Source organism: Typopeltis vanoorti, chromosome 16 (assembly GCF_054136105.1).
Source record: "Typopeltis vanoorti isolate ZY-2024b chromosome 16, IOZ_Tvanoo_1.0, whole genome shotgun sequence".
In the NCBI taxonomy this organism is placed as follows: Eukaryota; Metazoa; Arthropoda; class Arachnida; order Uropygi; family Thelyphonidae; genus Typopeltis; species Typopeltis vanoorti.
In genome coordinates this window covers 60,393,145-60,417,649 of record NC_143564.1, presented here as the reverse complement: position 1 = coordinate 60,417,649, position 24,505 = coordinate 60,393,145, and the positions used below count along the sequence as shown (strand labels likewise).

General features: G+C 34.9%; 1 protein-coding gene across 1 annotated transcript in view; it reads right to left on the bottom strand.

Moving 5' to 3' along the window:
- The window catches only part of LOC150098057 (uncharacterized), a 345,306-nt gene that overhangs the window by 301,062 nt on the left and 19,739 nt on the right, over positions 1-24,505 (bottom strand). The window contains exons 2-3 of the mRNA XM_090406364.1: positions 19,701-19,752; positions 6,834-6,863 (exon numbers count right to left, since the gene is read on the bottom strand). Of these exons, the coding sequence (XP_090262490.1) occupies positions 6,834-6,863; positions 19,701-19,740 (70 nt within the window). The 5' untranslated portion in view covers positions 19,741-19,752. The remainder of the gene's footprint in view (positions 1-6,833; positions 6,864-19,700; positions 19,753-24,505) is intronic.

The window sequence follows — 24,505 nt, the reverse complement described above, 5'->3', positions numbered from 1 at the left end:
TTTATATGCAGTTTTCTGTGGAATGCATCTACTGCATAAAAAGAGACCTGACTGTATATTACTTCTGCATTAACTCTGGGTATCTCTTCTGGATCTGGCTCCTACTGATGAGACCGTCATAAAGGTCGAAACCAGTCTGGGTAGTGACTCCTTCCATAATGCATAGCAAATATACAATTCTGAAAGAAATGTTTTGCATTATGGAATATAAATGCAACTGACATGAAGTCATCAGCCTGTATATAGAAGTAACATATTTGTGAAGATACTTGACATGCAAACTGTTTGCTTACACTTGGATAAATGATTGTATATAAATACAAAAGTTATATACACACACACACACACACACACACTCACACAAAAATTTTACAATAATATATAACATAACACCTCCAGGGAGGCCAAGACTCAATGAGGGAGGGTATCTACTCTATAACTCTCCATCTCCACTAACCACAACTACCTTCATCATCTACACCAGTGTTTCTCAAAGTGTGGTACGTGTACCCCTGGGGGTACATGGAAATTTTTGGCTATTAATCATGAAAGCATGGAATCATTACCAAGAAAAAAATAATTAATTTAAAGGTATATATTTCTTAATAAATTATATATATATTGAGGAAAAAAATATATACATTAAGTTTTATTATGTATGAATTTTTCTACTCAAATTGCAAGTTACTAATGCCCCAACGTTCACGTCAGAGAGATAGTAAATAACTCCCTGTGGTAAACAACACACCCTCTGCAACAGCTACTGTACTGCAGATGCACAAAAAACTATTTATTTTATCATGTCCCTGAATAAGGTACAGAGACATTTGCAGGACGTGTACTATATTTCTCAACAAATAGTGCAATTAGAGACAACTGGGATGAAAATGGCACTAACTAATGAGTCACATGTCCCATCCCACAGAAACTGCTGTATAGACTCAAGCAAAACCATATGTTGCCAGCGCAACATATGGTTTTGTTTGACACCACTCCTGTCGTGAACATGTTAAAACTAAGAAATATATAGTGAATGTGTTTCAGATATACAATTCGGTTTTGTTGAAATGAGAGCCAACTCAACTGTTAGCTTGCTTTTGTCTTTAGATCACGCGATCTTTTGTTAATACCGCACTAATCATTGCCACGTCTTCATAGCTGCTCTATCTCTACTGGCCCATCACTGCTGTCCGTTTTGCTCTCTGCTTTCACTTCTCATTAGTCATTTGTGAAGTATTGTTCATTACGTATCTCAAGTCTTGTAAATTATTAGTAATTTTTGCTTGAAATAATGAGAAAGAAGATGACGTTATTTAGGTAAATGATTTCGATGATGCACACAAGGAAACCGCTCTTGAGGCCAGAAGTGGTGATGGCGAATAGGAGTTTCTTGGTAAGTCATACCCATTTTCAGTTGTTTTTTTTTTTTTGAAAATTTTATCCAATATAATCCCCACATATATCTTGCACCATGTTTTTTTTTGCTATAAGTTTGGGGGGAAAATGCGAGTAATATTTGAGTAAATACGGTAATTTTTTTAGCTTTCAAAGGTTAAAGACTGGATTTATAAAAGGCACAAAAGAAAGCAATATAGCAGATACAAGTAGCTGTAAGCAAAGAGAAAACGTTGATATTGTATCCCTCTCATTGATGATAAATTATTTAAATTAAGTAAAAATTTATAGTATCTTTATAAATATTATTTTAAAAATAAATCATATTTTTTGTTTACATGTACATCTAAATTCAAATAAAATAGACATTTACAATGAAATATACTTTATTTATTTATTATTATTATTTTGATAAGGGGTGTACTTGGAATTAATGAAAATTTAAGAAGGGGTATACGGATATCTGAAGTTTGAGAAACACTGATCTACACCAACGCCATCTACCACCACTAGTATTTTCACAGAAAAACATCCATGCCTACGGCAGGATTTGAACCTGCAGCCTTTTGGCTGGAGAGCGAATACGCCAACCACTCAGCCAAACAGGCCAGCAAAATATGTCATCAAATTCCTGCCATGTACCTTCAATGGGTGTACAGGATATGATAGTACTACATGAAAAAAATTACATCATCTATCTACAATTTTCCTCCAGATCAGTCTGTTACTTGTCAAGACTCCAATATTATCAGATCTTATATTTCTGTCATCTAAGGCACTTTGTACCATATCAATCCACCTATATCTTGGTTTTCCTCTGGTCATTTTCCTGCCAACCTGGCAGAGAACACTTGTTTTGCCAATCTTTCCTTGCCCATTCTGTTTACATGACCATACCACCTGAGATCAGCTCTGCTAATGCATTCCTGGATGCTGACAATATCAAGTTCTTTCCTAATATCCTCGTTTTTAATATGATATTGCCATTGATGCAATCTGTTCATGCCTCTAATCTTTCTCAGGACTCTCATATCTGCAGTCTCTAGTCTTTGGTCAAATGTTTTACTTCTGACCCAGCTCTCAGATCCATAAGTTAAAACCGGTTTGAACACTGTCTTGTATACAGCTAATTTAGTGTTTCAACTAAGTTCTCTCTTATTCAATATGAATTTATTCAATAACTGAGAGGAGACCTCCACATAGCCTTTAAAGGAATGCGGAGAACCGACCAGGGCTTCTGACGTAATGTCCAATCCTCACCTTCTCGTGGTGCACCCTGTTGGGTATCTACTTGGATACTGAATGGACGAGGATGGGCTGGCAATTTGGAATTTAGCTGACCAAATTGTATTCTTATTGGTTAAACCAAAATAAAAAATGGTACAACATGACAAAATTTCATGCCGGATGGGGCGTCGCCCGGTTAAACAAGGCCCCCGTTGTTTTCACCAGGGAACCAGGGCGAACAGCGAAAAGTCAGCTACTGGGACAAATCTGAAAACAAACCCCAACTCGACATCACCAGAGTTAAAGATCGGTACTATCAACGTAAGAAGCCTGAATGGCAAAGAAATGGAGCTAGTTGAGGAATTAGATAAGTACCAGATCGACATAATAGGGGTGACTTAAACAAAAAAGACCAAAACTGGTGAGATCTTTCTAAGCAATAAATACAAAATGTTATATTCAGGCAATGACAATCAAGGAAAAGAAGGAGTAGCCATAGTATTCAACACAAAATACGAGGCTAATCTTCTTGAATGGCAGTCAGTCTCAAGTAGAGTAATGTGGGCAAATATGAGAATGGGGAACTGGACAATGAGACTTATTTGTGCCTATGGTCCCACAGAAGGTTCTACAAAGGTAGAAGTGGAGGAATTTTTTGACGCGCTAGAAAAAGCAACTGACACAATGAAAAAGGAAAAGTTGGTCCTTGTTGGGGATCTAAATAGCAGAGTAGGAAATGATTGCGAGACACAAAAATATTTTGGGAAAATTTGGAGAAAAGAGCAAAGCTAATAATAATGGCAAATATCTGTTGGATTTCTGCTCAGGACATGGACTGGTTATTACTAACACCATGTTCCAACATAAAAATGTGCACAAATTCACATGGAGAGAAGAGGCTAGGAATAAGAAAATTCTCATTGACTATGTTATTGTTGATAGTGATGTCTTCTCCCTGGTGCAGGACACCAGAGTGTACAGAGGATTTGAAATTGGAAGTGATCACTAATTAGCTGTATACAAGACAGTGTTGAAACCAGTTTTAACTTATGGATCTGAGAGCTGGGTCAGAAGTAAAACACTTGACCAAAGACTTGAGACCGCAGATATGAGAGTCCTGAGAAAGATTAGAGGCGTGAACAGATGGCATCAATGGCAATATCATATTAAAAATGAGGATATTAGGAAAGAACTTGACATTGTCAGCATCCAGGAATGCATTAACAGAGCTAATCTCAGGTGGTATGGTCACTTAAATAGAATGGGAGAGGAAAGATTAGTAAAACAAGTGTTCTCTGCCAGGTTGGCAGGAAAACGACCCAGAGGAAGACCAACATATATAGGTGGATTGATACAGTACAAAGTGCCTTAGACGATAGAAATATAAGATCTGATAATGTTGGAGTCTTGACAAGTAACAGACTGATTTGGAGGAAAATTGTAGATAGGAAGTTAGTAATGATGTAATTTTTTCATGTAGTACTGTCATATACTGTACACCCCTTGAGGGTACATAGCAGGAATTTGATGATGATGATGATTTTCATTGTTTTTTTCATTTATTGCTGACCTTCATACCATATCTATTACAACAGTTATTCAATTTAGTCAGAGAATCTTGCACAGGCTTTATTTAGAAGTATAACATCATCTGCATAAAGCAAAGAGCTGACATTAACATCTTCAATTTTAATATCATGTTTAATACCACTTTCCTTCATAATGTGATCCATATAGATAATGAATAACAGAGGGGATAATGTATATCCTTGTCTCACACCAGATTTAACATTAAATCATCTTCCTGTACTTCCTTTAATTCTAACTGCTCACTTACAACTCAAATAAAGACTAAGTATTGCTTGATATAATGCCCCATTAATGCCATATAACCATAGCATATTTAATAGCTTCTCTCTTGGCACCATGTCATATACCTTTTCCAAATCGACAAAACTTAAATACAGATCTTTGTTATATTTCCATGCTTTCTCGACTATTTGTCGTAAAGTGAAGATCTGATCTTGACAGCCTCCATTTGGCCCGAATCCAGCTTGTTCTTCACCCAGCTTTTCTTCCAGAATTCTTCTCAACCTTTTCTCAAGTATACTAAATCTTACCAGGAACACTTAGTAGGGAGTGTTTTATTATTTTTTTTTAATTTTTTTTATTTCCCTTTTTATATATGAGTACTATGAGAGCTCTACTCCAATCATCTGGAATTTGCTCCTCTGTCCAGGCCTTCTGAACTATGCAGTGCAGCCATTGTAACACTTTTATACCACCATACTTCAGCATTTCTGGTCGAATATCATCTACTCCTGCTGCCTTTCCACATTTCAAGCCTTTGATGGCTTTTTCTACTTCAAGTATAGATATGTATTATTGACTGTATGCCTGGTCAGTGTTTTTTCACTACTGTGCTGTCATCACTGCTTGTTTCATTTAGCAATTTTTCGAAGTAATTACTCCATACTTCAAGGATATCTTTTTCTCCTGCTTTCATGTCGCCTTTATCTTCTCTAACTCCTTTTACAGCACTCTTTCCTCCACATCTAAGCTTCTTCAACAACCTCCAGAATATCTTACCACCTTTATTTTCTATGTTCTTGCCAAAGTCCTCACATGACTTTTGTTTAGCTAGTTTTACACAGTTTTTAGTATTCTCTAAGATCAAAAGTTCCTGGCAAATAAGTCAGCTTGTGCTCTTAGAGAATACTAAAAACTGTGTAAAACTAGCTAAACAAAAGTCATGTGAGGACTTTGCAGACAACTATACCACATGCCTCTCTAGCTGAATCAATCAGGGCTATCTTCAAGACTTGTCACTGAATCTCCAAGGTTTGATTCCTGTTCTCAAACTCTTTCATCTTTTCTTCAATAATCTTTGTGTATTTTAGTCTACACAATTCACATCTGAGAGCTGCTCAACTTTTATTCGCTTTAAAACTTTCTTACATGTTATTCTTTTTTGAAATTGGAAGTGATCACTTCCAATTTCAAATCCTCTGTACACTCTGGTGTCCTGCACCAGAGAGAAAACATCACTATCAACAATAACATAGTCAATGAGACTTTTCTTATTCCTTGCCTGTTCTCTCCATGTGAATTTGTGCACATTTTATGCTGGAACATGGTGTTAGTAATAACCAGTCCATGTCCTGAGCAGAAAAACCCAACAGATATTTGCCATTATTATTAGCTTTTCTCTTTTGTCCAAATTTTCCCAAAATATTTTTGTATGTCTCAATCATTTCCTACTCTGCTATTTAGATCCCCAACAAGGACAAACTTTTCCTTTTTCATTGTGTCAGTTGCTTTTTCTAAATCCTCAAAAAATTCCTCCACTTCTACCTTAGTAGAGCCTTCTGTGGGACCATAGGTACAAATAAGTCTCATTGTCCAGTTCCCCATTCTCATATTTGCTCACATTACTCTACTTGAGCCTGACTGCCATTAAAGAAGATTAGCCTCGTATTTTGTTTTGAATACTATGGCTACTCCTTTTCCTTGATTGTCATTGCCTGAATATAACATTTTGTATTTATTGCTCAGAAAGATCTCACCAGTTTTGGTCTTTTTTGTTTCAGTCACCCCTATTATGTCAATCTGGTACTTATCTAATTCCTCAGCTAGCTCCATTTCTTTGCCATTCAGGCTTTTTATGTTGATGGTACCGATCTTTAACTCTGGTGATGTTGAGTTGGGGGTGTGTTTTCAGATTTGTTCCAGTAGCTGACTTTTCACTGTTCGCCCTGGTTCCGTGGAGAAAACAACGGGGGCCTTGTTTAACTGGGCAACGCCCCAGCCGGCATGAAATTTTGTCGTGTTGTACCATCATTTTTTATTTTGGTTTAACCAATAAGAATACAATTTGGTCAGCTAAATCCCAAATTGCCAGCCCGTCCTCGTTCATTCAGTATCCAAGTAGATACTGAATAGGGTGCACCACGAGAAGGTGAGGATTGGACATTAGGTCAGAAGCCCTGGTCGGTTCTCTGCATTCCTTTAAAGGCTATGTGGAGGTCTCCTCTCAGTTATACAACTTTAACCCTTAAGCACCCCCATAATATAATTTTGGCAACTAATTTAAGGCTCATATAATCATTTCAAAACTTTCTAACAAAAAATACAAGAGTAATATATGACATATTACTCTTGTACATAAATTAATAACACAAAATACAAGAGTAATATATGTTTTTGTTTACCTGAATAATGCCAGATAACTATTAGCACAACTAAAAAGAGAAAACGAAGACATTAATTAGCAATGAAATATTATTTATCAAAAGCTTTGTACTATTTTATGAATGCAGATTACAAAGAGGATAGCATATATTGATTAGAACGTATTCATTTCAGAACCACCATTTAAAATCCAACATTAAAAAAAAGAAAGAATTATAATAACTGTACTTTCAAGGTCTAAACATATAGAAAGATCAACTCCGGTTACGATAACCCTACTTGTCATACATATTTATTATCCTCTGGAGTAGTGTTTTTCACACATTACACATTATGAGGGATACCCGTGTACCTCTCATAAGATATTAGTAACAATGGCCTATCCCTCTGAAAAAAAAAAAAAAAAGAAGTAATTTGAGAGAAGCCAATATTTCATTCAAACATGCATGCTTATATATATATATTTGAGTTTCTGTCTTATTTGAGTGAGCTCTATGCATGGTGAAGATGGCATTTTCAGGCAAATCTAGACTGCTCAGGCTCATAATATTTCATATAATATGTTCTTTAGACATATAAAAGCAGATCTTCCAATTTGTTAATATGATAAGCTACAAAAACAAAGAATCTGGTAAACACCTGAAAACCCAGGAGAATTCTTGCCTATACAAGATTAAAGAAAAGTGGAGATTGTTTCTGACAGGATGAAATGCAACAAAAATGTTCAGTGGTTTTAAGTTTTCCATGCCTTCAGAAATTCCCTGCACATAAGGGAGAGGAATATGAATTTCCTCTTGAGCAGAAGAGAACCAGTGATAATATTAGGCAACAGCTTGAAGAAATGCACGTAAACTGCTGCAAGGAAAGTATGTTAACTGCACATGAGAAATGGACTGTAAACACGATGTGCCATTAATAAAATCTGTAAAATCCTCATCTTTCAATATTTTACTCATATTTTCTCCTAACATGATTAAATTTCTACTTTGCTAAAATTTTCACATCTTCAATCCTAAAATTTACATCTTCTAAAATCCTACATGGATGCAATGCTTTCGTTGCTAATATTTATCTTGTCAGGTGTCCTTTCCCTCCAGGAGATGGACTACCATGAATCTCCATGACGTCCTATTCAGCACCTCTCTGTTGCATTCCTAGTATGAGAGATAGGTCCAATTGTTCTATATTTTTCATCCACTCCAGTCTTTGTCTTCCTATCCTTCTCTTTCCTCAAACAGTTCCTTCAAGAAGTGTCCTTTGTAGGCACTTGTGTCTAAGAATATGTCCAAAATAGCTGACTTTTCTCTTTTTAATTAATTTATTTATTTTTATTTTTTTTTTTTACCAGGCTTCTACTGTCACCTACCATCTCTAGTACCTCTTCATTTGTCTTTCCACAACATCTTCGTAATTCTTCTCAGCATCCACATTTCGAAAGCTTCCAGTTTTTTCACATTCAGACTGGAAAGTCATGTCTCTACTCCATATAGTAATGCAGACTATATGTAACATTTATAGATTCTTAGTCTTGTTTTCAGATTTAATTCTCTAGATCAGTAGACTTCATGTTTCTAAAGTTTGACCTTGCGATTTCAATCCTAATTTCATCTTCTGTCCTTCCATTCTCTGTGATCATGTGTCCGAGGTATGTGTATGTTTGAGCTTGGTCTAGTTTATTTCCTTTCATATTGATGTATATTTTTGGCATTTCTTTTTCTCAGGATTTTTGGATTCAGGATTTTTGTCTTTTTCAAGTTGAAATTGAGGCCATACTGCTCTGCTGTACTTCAGTTTCATCTATAAGAATCTTCAGGTCATATTTGTTAGCTAGAAGAACAGTGTCATCTGCATATATTAGGTTATTAATATTTCTGCCCCTTACAATGATTCCTTCGAGGTTACTAATTTTATTAAATATTTCTTCTGTGTATAGGGTAAAGAGAATCAAAGACACAGCCTTTTCTCAGACCTTTCTGAACTGGGAAATCTTCTGAGGTCTCTCCATTTATTCTTAAGGATGCAGTCTTTTCTGGTAAAGATTAGTTATTAGCCTAATGTCTTTTCTGCCCATGCCTATTTCTGAAAAGAATTTCAATTAATTACTCATGTTGAACATTGTCGAATACCTTGTGTAATCTATGAAACAAAAGATACACATTTTTTTGTTTTTCTAAATATCTTTCTATGATGGTTATGATGTTGAAAATATCTTCTCTCACATTTTCCTGAAGCCACTTTGTGTATAATTTATTTCTACATTTATTTTTCTTTTATTTCTTTCAAGAATAACATAAAAAGAACTTTTGATAATTGACTGATAAGACTAATTGTCCTGACCTTTTCACATCTTGTAGCTTTTGTTTTTTGGGGGAGTGGAATGAAAATTGAGTGGTTAATATCTTTGGATATAAATCCAGTCTCATATCTTATTGCATAATTTTGTGGAATTTCAGTCCTACATCTAGAGTCCCCCTAAACAATTCTGCCAAGATATTGTCTATTCCTACAGCTTTACGTGGTTTTAGTTTTCTGACAGCATTTTCAACTTCGCAAAGTAAAATCGATGGTCTTTCTAGATCTGTCTGTTTGGGAATATGTTTTTGTTGCTCATATAATTTCATTGTCTATTCAACCCATATTTCCATGATTTCTTTTTTATCTATTAGAATATGGTCTCTTGAATCTCTAATGAAACTTGCATGATTTACTTTATTTGTCCTGTTTATTTCTCTGATCCTTTCATGCATTTCTCTACTCCTCTGCTTTCAATGTCTGTACATTTATTCTTAATCCATTCCTTCTGGGCTTTCCTGTATTCCTATTTTATTTCTTTATTCATGCTTTTATGTAAAATTCAATGCAGTGTAAATTTTTATATTTTTTATTGTCACATCTAGAAAACTTGTAAAATTAATTTTTGTTTGTTAATGTAAATAGAATATAAAAAGCCTACTCGCTTGCACAAACAAAGAATGTCAAAGTGGTAAAGCCAAGGGCAATGCCTTTGCCATCGGAAGGTTATTTGATGTTAGTGCTCTGATTAAATTGTAAGAGAGCCCTTTTGTTTACAAATTCAGTCTTAGGCGACCTTCAAGGTCAGTGGAGAAAGAGGTGGCAAGAATCAAACATAAATTCAGCAGGCCGGTAAAACGGATTAAAGACATACGAAAGGGGAGAAAAGAGAAGTCGGCGGAAATTTTAGATCAAGAGAGTCTCACGAGGAAATATCTGGGGTTCCTAAACCTACATCCAGCGTTTGCGTGGGAAGCTACAGGGATTTCAATCCTTAACCCAAGGTTCCAGAAAAGACTGAATATAAGGCTTCAACCAAAGGGGTCGACAGTTTGGGCTAGAACAGAGAGAAGTCAAACGAGGTGGAGGTCAATCCATGGCAAATCATCCAGATCAAAAATGACGGTTACCAGAAGTGATTAACTACAGAGGGAGCAGCCGAGTCGGACCCGATCAGAGAAATCTTCATGTGCTCCGTACGCTGAATCCCCTTTGCCCGAAGCTCCAAGACGCCGGGAAATCGCGTTCCAGACCCGCCAATCATTCTGAATGAAATGCCAGTGCTCCGTAAACCTCTAAGGAAAGAACTCAAAACCCGAGACGGAAAAGGAAACTAAGGACTCAGAGATGAATAGAGACGAAGTGCAGTAAAGGCAAAAAGAATTCATGTAGTCAATTGTTGTATATTATTTTTGTATGTGATGTAAGGGAACTACCTTAATGGACTGCTAAGTTTAATGTGATAAGATAGTTATAGCCTGAAAATAATTAATGCAAATTTATGGTTGGAATTATTAAGTGTATGGATCAGAGCATAGCAAATTCCCAAGAAGTGATTTGGGCAAAATATTTAATTGTTAATTGTAAGGAATTCTAAGGCTTTATGCTGCATAATTATAGAAAATTACATAGGTGATGTAGTGACGTTCTCTTCTTCATGTTCGAATCCGCCATCTCGTTATAAGTCACTTTCATCAAAAAAAAAACAACTAATTGTAAATTGATCACCAATCCAAGGGTAGGGAAATTTCTATTATACCGCGCCACTCTATCCTTAGATTAGTCTATATAATATAGCAGGATCAATTCATAGTTAGTTAGCAGTCTCCTCATTTATTCTGGCCGAAGTATTTGTTTTCCACATGGGATTCCCGCAAGATTCGAATTTTTATGAACGGTGCAATAAAAAGGAATTCAGGCAAACACAATAATTAGATTAACAAAATAAAACATTTAATATAAGCTATATAACACATACATAAATTCTACTTCTAATTTTAAACAATAGAATCAAGTTAAACATTAGGTCAAGTCAATCACATTAGTTCAATCTTCCAAACCTTCACATACACTTTCTCAGTTTCTGAGTCACAAAGTTACTTCTTCTGGTTCCCATCTGCCATACGGCCGCGGGAGGGTAGTTATATGCTACCATTCTAGGGAAAGATGATTATGAGCAAGGTGGTTTCCCGTTGCCTTCCTTGCCGTAAGTATTTATGACTGTAACCTGTGTGTTCACGGGGCCGGTTTGCTTACTTGCGGGATGAAAAACCCCAGATAAACTGGCGGAAAAAACCCTGCTGCCCACGCCCAAGACCGGCTAACTTGGCTATGGCTGAGGAAGATCCTTAAGCTCCTCATGTCGTGGACGGGAATCGAACCTAGGATGCTCCTTCCCCAGGCATATGGTTGCGAAGCGCAAAGCCACTAGGCTAACCGCACGGGAAGTTACTTCACTTAATTAAATATAATAGAACTTCCTATCTAATCAGTTTCCAAGCATTTCTCAGCCATGCTATACGATTAAGAAACACCGCAGGCACTAATAGCTGTAAATATTTCTCAAGCAAATTTTATTTTCAATTCTCAATCTCGAAGAATTGCCACAGTTAAAGTTAGGTTAAACATAGCATAACTAACACTCCATTCTTCATGCATTGAAATAAATCAATATGACAGTCCTTACCAGAAATAGTTCTTAGTACATCAATTACGTTGTGAGTATACTTTCAAAATATATTTATTACACTTAAGAACACATCTATAAGACTTCTCCACAGTTATAACTAAAACACTATTAATCGCGCTTCACAACTCTAGATATCAACTGTAGGGTACTTTAATTATCCTTGTTACCACTCATTAACCAATTAAACACTGTGCAGTTCTCCTTAGGGCAAATTAGAAATAAGTCGCAATTCTAGACTAACTGGATTTATTCAGAATTCTTCACTGAACGTCCAGTTTTTTATATTATTCGATTACGGCATTAATTTCTTTTTATTATTACTGCTGACTTCACCTTCAGCTAACTATAAGATTCACTTCGTCTTTGCTCGCTTATAAATATTATCCCTTTTAACTTCTGCCCTTGAGAACCTTTCATTTACTTCCACCTCTCTAGTTTACATCCTTGCTTCTTTTTGCTTCAAAAATTCCCTCCCAACTCTCCTTGTTACCCTTTTATTTTTTTTTTCGTTATCCAAGCTCACACTCTGTTCCACTCGCACTCATGCATTTCCATGACAACAAATAAACGTAAACATTTTCGTTAATGTTACATAAGGCTACACCACTACATTGAGTTAATAAAAACACAATAAATAGAATATTAGAGCTACTTAATCAACTCTTTCATTTCGTATACAGATAACTATAATAATATTCACATTACAATATATATATATAAGTTACAATAAATTATACACATATTATTGTTTAATTAATTAATAGCTGATTAAATTCAGAATAAATACTTAAATAATAATTTTTAAATAAGGATTAATAAATAACTTTTATAGAAGTCATGATTAATATATAATAAACAATGTTAAATGTGAATGAAAAAACAAAATACACAACATAGTTTCATTCACAGTTTAACAGTGATTCTGTTCTAAATTAGTTTGCTTAAATAGGAGTCATAAATTATATTGCAGTAATGTTGTAAGATATGTTACATAATTGTGGAAGTATGCTGGAGAAGTTTGTCATATAGTGTGTAGCTTAAGTTAAAGATATAAGAAACAACACTTCCCTATTGCATGTATTGTATATAATGTGGAATTGCATATTTAACAAACATGCTTATTATTTATATTCAATGAGTACCGCCCTGATCTTTAATACGCAATGCACTATTTCGAAATAAACTCAATCCTGAGAGCAGGGAACTAAATGATAGTTAATTAAGATAAGGAACGCACAGAAAGCCACGACTGTAATTTGATTAAGAAAGGATTTTGTGTTTGATTAGGACCTACTGGAAGTACTGGTTGTTTTTATACCACAAGGAGGCCTGGTGGCGCAGCTTAACAAATAAATCTCTAGTGCTCTCAGGTATAAGAATATAGAGTCACGGAAGATAGAGTAAGAGATAGAACCAAGAATAGGAATCAAATAATACAGCATACAGCAGGTTTGTACAACTTTTTCCATCATCTTTAAGATTTTTTCATTTTTTCGAAGTTTATTATTTTACATTTGTGGAATTGCATTTTTAGCTGCTTTGTTAATGCTATTTTTCAATATTTGCCAGTTTGTGTTAATTTCTTCAATTGGTCTTCTATTTTGTGAGTTTTTGTTTGTGCTATCGTATTTTGGAACCTTTTGCTTATTGTTATATAGTCAATTTGGTTTTCTTATTCTAGAATGGCAGGAAAAAGTCAACTAAAGAGTGGGTGGACTGGTGCAGTTAAGTGACTTTGATGACAAACATACGATATGTTTATCATCAAGACAAAGTAAAGCCAGAGCAAATAATGGATTCATCTGGAAGAAAATTGATAAGAAGTAAATAAGTAATTAATGACTTAATTAGTAGTGAAATCGTTGTGTCCTGCAAGCCTCTTGAAAGTACACATCAGCAATTGATGATAATATCCATATAACTCTAGTGCTTTTTATCGTATGTCTTGCAAATTACATAAAGAATAAAATGTCAAAGTTAATAAATTTAAATTAAAGATACCAAGAAATTTTATTATTATTATTATTATGTGACACCTCTAGGGAGTCCAAAGACTCATCGAGGGAGGGCACCTGCTCTACAACTCTCTGTCTCCACCAATGCTCTACTGCCCCCACCACCATTAGTATTTTCAGACAATTACAAACATCCATGCCCACAGCGGGATTTGAACCCGCAACCTTTTTTTGACTGGAGAGCCGATACGCTAACCACTTGGTTAGCCAATATACTTGGTTTAATCCTTTATTCAAGTGTAAACAAACAAAGTTTGCACCTGAAGGACTGGAGCAACTAGTATATAGAAACTAATGACTTGCCATATCACTTGCCTTAGTATCCCATAATGCAAAGCACATCTCCTTATGGACATGTATGATGCTATGCATTATCGGAAGAGTCACTGCCCAGACTGGCTTCTACCTTTATTGAGGTCTCATCAGTGGGAGCCAGACCCAGAGATGATACTAAGGTTGAAGTAATGTAGAAGTCATATTTTCAAATGTGAGTAGCCGAAAGGTATCCCACCTTATAATTAAAATACTCTGGAATAGAGAAAGTTGTTGGAAGTTTTTCCACTTGGTTATACTATAAATTAAATATACCAGAAAATTATATACTTGGTTTAATCCTTTATCCCATAACGTATAGCATTATACATGTCTGCAAGGAGATGTGTTTTGCATTATGGGATGCTAAGGCAAGTGATGTGAAGTCATTAGCTTTTTTTATATGAGGTTACCCCAGTCCTAAAAATAGTTCAGGAGCAAACTTGTTTGCTTACACTTGGATAAAGGATTAATAAATTGTGAATAATTTTATTCAAAATAACCAAAAAAAAAAAAAAAAAAAAATTTTTTTATCCAACTTTTACCCATGAAGGTTAATTAACCTATAATACATTACCAAATAGTCAAACAACCCATCCATGGGTATTATAATTTCTGCACACTTTTCAGTCCTGCCAGAAGAAAGGCCGGCTTAAAACACAAGACACGTGTATTTAAATCTTTCATATCAGAAATTGGATACAAAAGAAAGATAACTGCCTCAGCAATCTGAATCACCACATGCAAATTATATCCAAACTTTACAAAACCACAAGGAAAAGAGAATATAGCAGAATCTGATTAAGGTCACATTAAACTGAAGTCTCTGCTGTTCCTCTGACCAATTCAGAAGTCATAACATACAAATAGCAATGTTTACAGATATTAAGCTTAGCATCCGATACATGCATCACGGCTTAATCTGCTTACAGTTGGCATATACTTTATTCCAGATAATTTAACTATTACTTAAATAACGGGCCAATAGTAATATTCAAATAATCTTGATATTCTAGAAAGCATTAATATGAGAATGAAGAATGTCAATTAAACCTTAGTGATAGAATAAAAAAATATTTATTTAATGTTTAGATAATCCTAAGCATTAAATTTTGCTGCGTTTTGCTGATTAAACATGAGGAAACTGCTTATTAAACTCAAAATGAATAAATGTTTTTGTAAAAATAATCAGATTTTAGGATTGCAAATCTTTTTACAATTGCTCCTGCACATTAGAACTTTACTGATTTTGGTTTTGTGACCATGTATGATTGACACTTGCCATGGGCTCTATTAGAAATTGATATATATATATATATATATATATATATATATATATATATATATATATATATATATATATATATATATATATATATATGTGTGGCGATTAGTTTTTACTCGGTTGTTATACATTTCAAAAAATAGATTTAATGACTCCAAGACAGAGATAACATATAAAGATTTTAATGATAAATACTACTAGTTTCGGCATATAGCAGCCTTCTTCAGGTATTTATAAAGGAAAGGAATACTAATAAACATTGAATTATTTAAATAAACAAACTGGAAATTACAGGTACAAATTGCCTCACATAATCGATACATAAAAACGTTGTATTTTTCAAGTTGTTCCAACTGGCGTGCCATTGTTTGTTGCAATTGTGCGTGCAAGTTCACGTGAACGCCAATATTGAATAACTGCAGCATGGCTATCTGGGATGTTATAACTTAAATTATTATTTAAGTGGACCGGGTTCAGTAGGATTTCCCTTGATTCTACGATTTTTCTTTCAAACTCATCTTCACAGCGAAAAATATTTTCTGATCTATTCCAGCATACAGAGTGGCTTTGTTGGTCATCATTAGGATTATTTGAAAAAAGAACATGACTGGATAATGCAGTTGCATGAGATCTTTTGTATGAGATATCTCTCTTATGCTCTTCTATGCGTTGTTCAATAGATTTGTTAGTTTGACCAAAGTATGGGATATTGCAATCACGCCACAATTTATATACTCCAGGGTACTTAAGGTTGTGATGAGTAGGTTTTGGATGGCTGATTAGAGAGCGGATTTTTGGAAGTGTGGTGAAGAAGGTCCTGATATTATATTTTTTAAGGACTTTAGCTATTTTCTTAGAGACTGTGCTAATGTATGGAATAGAGATGCTACCTTTAAAATTAATAGTCTCTGTTGTGCACTGCTTAGGAGGGTTCAGAAGAAGTTTCTTAATTGTTTTTTCAGAGTATCCATTTTGTTTAAAAATAAGAGTGAGGTGATTCATTTCTTTTTGTAGTTCATCTTGTTCATTTAAGAGAGAACGTGCTCTGTGTCCTAAGGTAGATATAATTCCAAGTTTTTGTGGTGGAAAATGATGAGAAAGATTATGCAGATATCTATTGGTATGCGTAGGTTTTCTGTACATAGAGATTTTTAATCTTTCAGAGTATCGTGTAAGCATAACATCCAAGAAAGGTAAAGAGTTATTATTTTCTATATCAGCAGTAAATTTTATATTAGGATGTTGGATGTTTAGATGACGAAGAAAATCTGTGAGAGCTGTGTGCCCGTGATTCCAAATAATGAATATATCATCAACATATCTTTTCCAAACTTTTGGTTTAAATGAGAAGGAAGATATGGCTTTCTTTTCAAAGTCTTCAAGGAAGATGTTAGCTAGCACTGGGGACAAAGGGTTGCCCATTGCCAGGCCTTGTTTTTGTTGGTAAATGGAGTCCTTATATCTGAAGTAACCAGAATGAATGCAATGCTTTAATAAAGTGAACATTTTTTTGGATAATTTATCCTGTAGTAATGTAAGTACCTCGTCCGTAGGAACGTTAGTAAATAAAGATATAATGTCCAAACTAGCTAGAATATCATTATCATCGATGGGAATATCTTTAATATGAGAAACAAAATCTGTGGTGTTTTTGATGAAAGATGAAGATTTATTGGAGAAACACTTGAGGTACTTTGCTAAATATTTTGAAAGTTTATATGTAGGTGAATCAATTCCTTCCACAATTGGGCGAAGAGGGATGTTTTCTTTATGAATTTTTGGAACTCCATAGATGCGTGGGATAAGAGGATGTAGAGGAGCGTAATGAGAGGCGAATATTATGAGGAAGTTCACTTGCAGTCTTTAACAAGTTGTTTGTACGGTTTTGTAATTCTCTTGTAGGATCTTCCTGAAGAATTGAATATATTGAACTATCTTCAAGTAATTGAAGCATTTTGTTGTGGTAATCTTCAGAGTTGAGGATGACCGTAGAGTTGCCTTTATCTGCAGGTAAAATAATAATGCTACTGTTCTGTTTTAGATTTTTTAGGGCTTTTCTTTCAGCCACTGAAATATTATCTGTTGGAGGTTTGGCATTATTTATAATAAAAATCGATTCAATACGAAGAAGTTTCGCCAAATGATTAGGAATGAGTGAACTTGCTTTTTCTATTTTTGTAAGAGGAGATTCTTTAGGGATAAATTTTGGTGAGGGAATAAAATTGAGACCTTTGCTAAGAATATTCGTTTCTGCATCCGTTAACATGAGAAGATTTGTTCACTACAACCTTTTCAGGATTAATACGGGCATCACTATGACCAGATCTGTTTTGTATCCTTATTAGATTATCAAATTTCTTGATAAAAGTGTATTTATTCTTGTTTTGTATTCGTGTGGCTTGTGCTTCACTGTTAATGATAAAATCATGTAAGTTAACATTATCCATAATTTCTTCAAGTTTTTGAAGAAATTATTAAAGATATTCCCATCGATGATAATGATATTCTAGCTAGTTTGGACATTATATCTTTATTTACTAACGTTCCTACGGACGAGGTACTTACATTACTACAGGATAAATTATCCAAAAAAATGTTCACTTTATTAAAGCATTGCATTCATTCTGGTTACTTCAGATATAAGGACTCCATTTACCAACAAAAACAAGGGCTGGCAATGGGCAACCCTTTGTCCCCAGTGCTAGCTAACATCTTCCTTGAAGACTTTGAAAAGAAAGCCATATCTTCCTTCTCATTTAAACCAAAAGTTTGGAAAAGATATGTTGATGATATATTCATTATTTGGAATCACGGGCACACAGCTCTCACAGATTTTCTTCGTCATCTAAACATCCAACATCCTAATATAAAATTTACTGCTGATATAGAAAATAATAACTCTTTACCTTTCTTGGATGTTATGCTTACACGATACTCTGAAAGATTAAAAATCTCTATGTACAGAAAACTTACGCATACCAATAGATATCTGCATAATCTTTCTCATCATTTTCCACCACAAAAACTTGGAATTATATCTACCTTAGGACACAGAGCACGTTCTCTCTTAAATGAACAAGATGAACTACAAAAAGAAATGAATCACCTCACTCTTATTTTTAAACAAAATGGATACTCTGAAAAAACAATTAAGAAACTTCTTCTGAACCCTCCTAAGCAGTGCACAACAGAGACTATTAATTTTAAAGGTAGCATCTCTATTCCATACATTAGCACAGTCTCTAAGAAAATAGCTAAAGTCCTTAAAAAATATAATATCAGGACCTTCTTCACCACACTTCCAAAAATCCGCTCTCTAATCAGCCATCCAAAACCTACTCATCACAACCTTAAGTACCCTGGAGTATATAAATTGTGGTGTGATTGCAATATCCCATACTTTGGTCAAACTAACAAATCTATTGAACAACGCATAGAAGAGCATAAGAGAGATATCTCATACAAAAGATCTCATGCAACTGCGTTATCCAGTCATGTTCTTTTTTCAAATAATCCTAATGATGACCAACAAAGCCACTCTGTATGCTGGAATAGATCAGAAAATATTTTTCGCTGTGAAGATGAGTTTGAAAGAAAAATCGTAGAATCAAGGGAAATTCTACTGAACCCGGTCCACTTAAATAATAATTTAAGTTATAACATCCCAGATAGCCATGCTGCAGTTATTCAATATTGGCGTTCACGTGAACTTGCACGCACAATTGCAACAAACAATGGCACGCCAGTTGGAACAACTTGAAAAATACAACGTTTTTATGTATCGATTATGTGAGGCAATTTGTACCTGTAATTTCCAGTTTGTTTATTTAAATAATTCAATGTTTATTAGTATTCCTTTCCTTTATAAATACCTGAAGGAGGCTGCTATATGCCGAAACTAGTAGTATTTATCATTAAAATCTTTATATGTTATCTCGGTCTTGGAGTCATTAAATCTATTTTTTGAAATATATATATATATATATATATATATATATATATATATATATGCACTATTTTTTTTTTTTTAGTATTTGGTCTCAACTAAATCATTTCCTGGATCCTAAAGGAATTAAGTAAATAGTCATTGCATCAATTGGATATACTCTTATAAATTTTCTTAGCACTACATAAGCATAGTAAGGTGCATCTGTAAAGATACATCAAATGCAAACACAATGAACAAAATAAATATTTTCTCCATACAGAAATACAATTTAAGTACATTATATAAGGTATAATGGAAATATCAGAAAGGTAGCAAATTAGCAGATTATCATCACATATATCTCACCTAGTAAGAGAATTTGAGATGACATTCTCTTTAGCATCATATCCTAGTTTATCTGTAAGACAAAGAAAACAATTTATCATTTTATGCTTATCATATCAAAAAAAATTATAAATAAAACATTCTCTCTTATGTATCATTACTGCTACTATTTCTTCCTATACAGTTTTACTAATAACACAACCTCCCACCTATAGTCAAACGCCTTAAACTATTTTTATGGTAATCCTATTTATGAGATTCAACCCAATGCATTAACCTCCTGGGATAATTAGGATAATACTAATTTGTATCCTTGATGGTGTACTGACTTCAAAAAATTGTAAACTGAAAAGTCTAATTGTATTAGAGATGCCATCAGGACCAAATGACTTTGTAGTGTTCAAGTTGATTAATATTCTTCTTATGTCTTTCTGCCAGAAGACATATGGTGATCAGTTGCTGGTATGGCAGGAGGTGATTTGCCTTTATTGTCTATGCAGGAGTTTGGGGAAAAGAGTGATGCCAGGAGATCAGCTTTATCTTTGGGTGATGTAACAGTGGTACCATCTGGATCGGAGTAAAGGTGAGCTGAAGTTGCATCCAATGGCTTTTGTAAGTGACCAACAGGCACGGCTAATGTTTGGTCAAGAGACGAGTTTTCTGTTAGTAGCTTTAATGACACTGGATTTGCTAATAGCTGATTTATCTTATTGCGTGCTTCTACACAGGCTGAATATCAAAGCTTGGGTTCTTGATGCAAAGTCACCTGCATCATTCAGTAAACTGAATTTTTTCTTCAATGCTTTCATAAATCTGTTGAACCCAGACTTGGAAAATGGGTGGAATGAGGAATTATTACCTTTGCGTCACTGAGGATGGTTTCTGTAACTTGCACAGTGCAGGTGTCTGGGCCAGAGCAGCAGAAGCAATAGTTAAGCCATAGGAAAGAAAAGTAGCAATTCCAGAGATCATCCCACTTTGTACCTTTGTGGTGCCAGAGGAAGGGCATTCTGTAAGACCAGAAACTTGCAATAGGTTGTGATCTGAGTTGCTGAGAGGAGAGGCAACTTCTACAGTGTACCTGAAAGTAGAACTAGTTTAAAAAAAGATCAAGGGTATTGGGAGAGTGAAGGGGATTATCTGAAATTTGGGTAGGTAGCTGTACAATTTGCATTAGATCATTGCTTACGCAAAATCTTTTGCATCCCATCTGCCTTGATCTGTAGTGTTGGAGAACGGAAAAGCCAGCTGGAGTTGTGGAAATTCATATAATTTAAGATGATGGCTTTGATGTTTGGAAATATATTGTAGATGGTTGAGAGAGGAAAGTGAAGAGGTGGTGGTTTTCAGAGTTTGGAAACCAGTATCAGATGAATGTTACTAAATGAGGCAAGGAACCCTTCAGTCAGAGAAGGTCAAAAGCAGGGAATTCGAAATTCAGCATTCTCTGGCAGGCAATGGTAGAACATACAAAGGCACAAGTGCCACATTGTGGCAAAATGAATTATGAAGAGTTGGGCATTGAAGTTGATGTAGCTGTAATTTGGGTTTCTGTTATGAGAAGGACATCTAGTCTGAATGCCTCTAAGCAGTGATTAACATAGTTTATGCTACAAATATTCATGAAATGGATGTGGAAATGATTTTTTTTTTTAGTGGTGATCCTGGAAAATTTGATATATTGTATTTACTTTGATTATTTAAATGAACTGGTTGTTGCTGGCGATTTATTATGTTCTCATTGTTACCATCATTGTTTGTCTGTTTCATTTTTTACTTTTGGTTTGTTATTAGATGAAAAGAAAGAGTAGAGACATGAAGTGGGGGAGGGGGGGGGATACACTCATGCGATTACATCCATATAGAAAGCAACCAGTCTCCTTACCATTCCATGCCCTAATAACCATTAAATGAACAGCCTCAGTACCAAACATCAAATGCCTTCAACACTCCTCAAACATTTTTTATGGCATCTGTCCAAAGGATGGGTAAAATAAGTAAGATCTGCCCTGGTGATTAACAATAGGAGAAATTATACTGGAAAATATTAATAGTTGAGACGTCACATGAGAGCATAAAAGTTGCGTTTAATAGTTTCTACATTCCTTCAAGAGGATCTAGAGAAATTGGAAATAACATCTGTTGCCTTTCTTAAGAAAGGGATGAACACGGGCCTAGCTACAGTTTTAGCATCTATCTTACAGCTTGGAGAGGACAAAAAAGGTAACATAGAACATGAGTCAGCTCCATAGCACAAAACTTCTAGACAATTCAGAAAGTATCTGGAGATTCTGTTAGCAGCCCTCTGCCAAAAGAACAGTTCCTATCACAGTGCTATCAGAAATTTGATAAATGTGGAAAATTCTTCTGATCTTTCCGATGAGAAATTAATTGGACAGAGAATGTTACATGTGACTGGCTTCTTCCATGGGTAAACCATCTCAGTATGAAAGTGGAGGAAAGTGTTACATCCTGAATGAAGAACTTTATTAAAGAAATAATTCATTCAGGATTTAACAAGTCAAAAAAATCAGATGAGAGAAAAAACTTGTACTGGAGCAGATGAACTAAAGTACTAACTGTAAATGGAAATAGAATTACCTCCTTTTACTAGAATTGTAATACCATGTAAAGAACTTCGTGTATAAAATTAGTATTATATGAAATGCATCATGTATACAACGAATGGGTAAATCAGATGTAAACAATAGTGTCCAAAGGGCATGGGTGGGCCTGAGGCATTGGCAATCTAAGAAAGCGACGAACATTTGGTTCCCGGAAGACGCTGCTATGATCTCGCGATGTGCCAAAGTTGCCGTGGTCGATGAAAGTAGCGGGCGGGAAAAGATCGCATAAAAAAAAAGTAAGAGGGCACTATTGTGGTAAGAACAGGGTGCAAAAAGGAGGGAAGTGAAGGGAGAATAAAAAGAGTTTGCACCCCTTTCTCAAGGCTTTTTTCGCCTGTTTTTCTGGATGATGATTTGATGTCTCTCATGGACTGGTGGTTCCAGATGGTGTTTCGTGGCGATAGTTCGATATTGGAGGGTGTGCCTTTCCCTTCGATGTTGGAATTTTCGCTGGTACGAAAGCGTGAGATGTCGGCATATGTCTTCACCCCTTCACTGAAAGTACCGACGGAATACTATCGTATACGTACATTATTAACCGGCAGCTAGAATTGAGGATGGCCCGAAACAGATCGAGAATAGACGAGGGAAACTGAGGACCTTAAGGACCCACCACGTGAACGCAGGCTTATGGCAGATTCGAAAAGTAATTCAAACAAAGAAGGACAGTTCCAACGGACCTGGACACCCTACCCCAAGAAATGGTAATGTACAGATTTTGTTGTATAACTATCCAGTCGGAAAAAGGAAAACATCGTTGTAGTGTATTAAATGAGTGTGGACAGTATTTAAGAACTTTAAGCAATTGTTTAGCAGTGGCTAATGTCCATAAGACAAATTGCTAGGAATGATTATAGATGATTGTGTCTAGTTTAATATGTAAGACTAACACAGTGGGTAGAATATTGATTAGAAGAGTATAATGTGTATATTATGTGTGTTTGTAGTGTATTAATCGAGTATGGACAGTATTTAAGAACTTTAAGTGATTATTTGGCAGTGGCTAATGTCCATGAGACAAATTGTTAGGAATGATTATAGATGATTGTGACTAGAAAAGTCACAATCAAGAAAAAAGGTCTGATTTAGCATGTCATTGAACTAATTGAAAGTGAGATTGGTCTAAGTATATATTATGTCTTTAGATTCCAATAAATGTTTTTTGTTCTTTTTATACCTGAGATTTGCCTGTGATATGAACCAAACCTACCACTCATTAATCTGAACCATAGCGGGGAGGAATTGAAAGAAAGGTATAACATGTTGTTATAGAGGTTACGACTGCAAACCAGAATTAATTTAGCCGCAGTAGAGCACTTAATTTATTCACCTATGTGCACCAAAGGTCTGAAAAAGTCTCCCTGAATAAGGAGTCCATTCTATTCTAAGATATTGGCTGGCACAGCATAAAAAAATAAATCTGTCAATATCTGAAGAGCAGATGGCCCCAGAAAGAAAATAGAGGATTCATTTCTTATAGCAAGGAATAACCTTTAACAGTCAAGGTAAACACGTGAGTAAAATTTGGAATCGGCCAGAGATATAGAATTTGCTTTCCTTATAGAATGAACACGTAAGAAATGATACAGATGTTAGAGTCAAGGAAATATCGTAAGTCTTGTAGTTAAAGTAGAGAGGTTAAAATCATAAGGTAAAGGAAGTAAAATATTATAGGAAGAGCAACGATATAAAATGGCACACACGGCGATACATAACAATGGTAGTGAGGCACACACACAAGATTGTAACAAAAGGCCTATAATTTCAGTAAGAGAATAAAAAACATGACTGTAATTTGGATGTCAAATTTCCTGCATTCGGCCTTTTCAGAAATCAGTTTTCAATCTGTTGATAAATTTGTTTCACATTAATGCTCAAGTTATTTCACACTTAACCATTAACAAAAAAAAAAAAAAAAAAAAGAAGAAGGAACATTGAGATTCTGATGAATGCTAATCGTGATATATTTGATTCTCCTCTTGTAAAACCTTGGCAAATGTGAAGTAGAATGGGAGAATGAATGTTTTTCATATCCATATGAATTGTTTCAGTGATGCATTTCAATGCAAATATTGGGAACAAAAAATAGAAAGTAATCTAAACAAACATAAAAATCAAAGATTGCCATTGGCATTCTTTAGAATAGCTATAAGAGTAGCTATGCAAGTGCTACTCCGTGAGAAAAGAAATTTACACTAA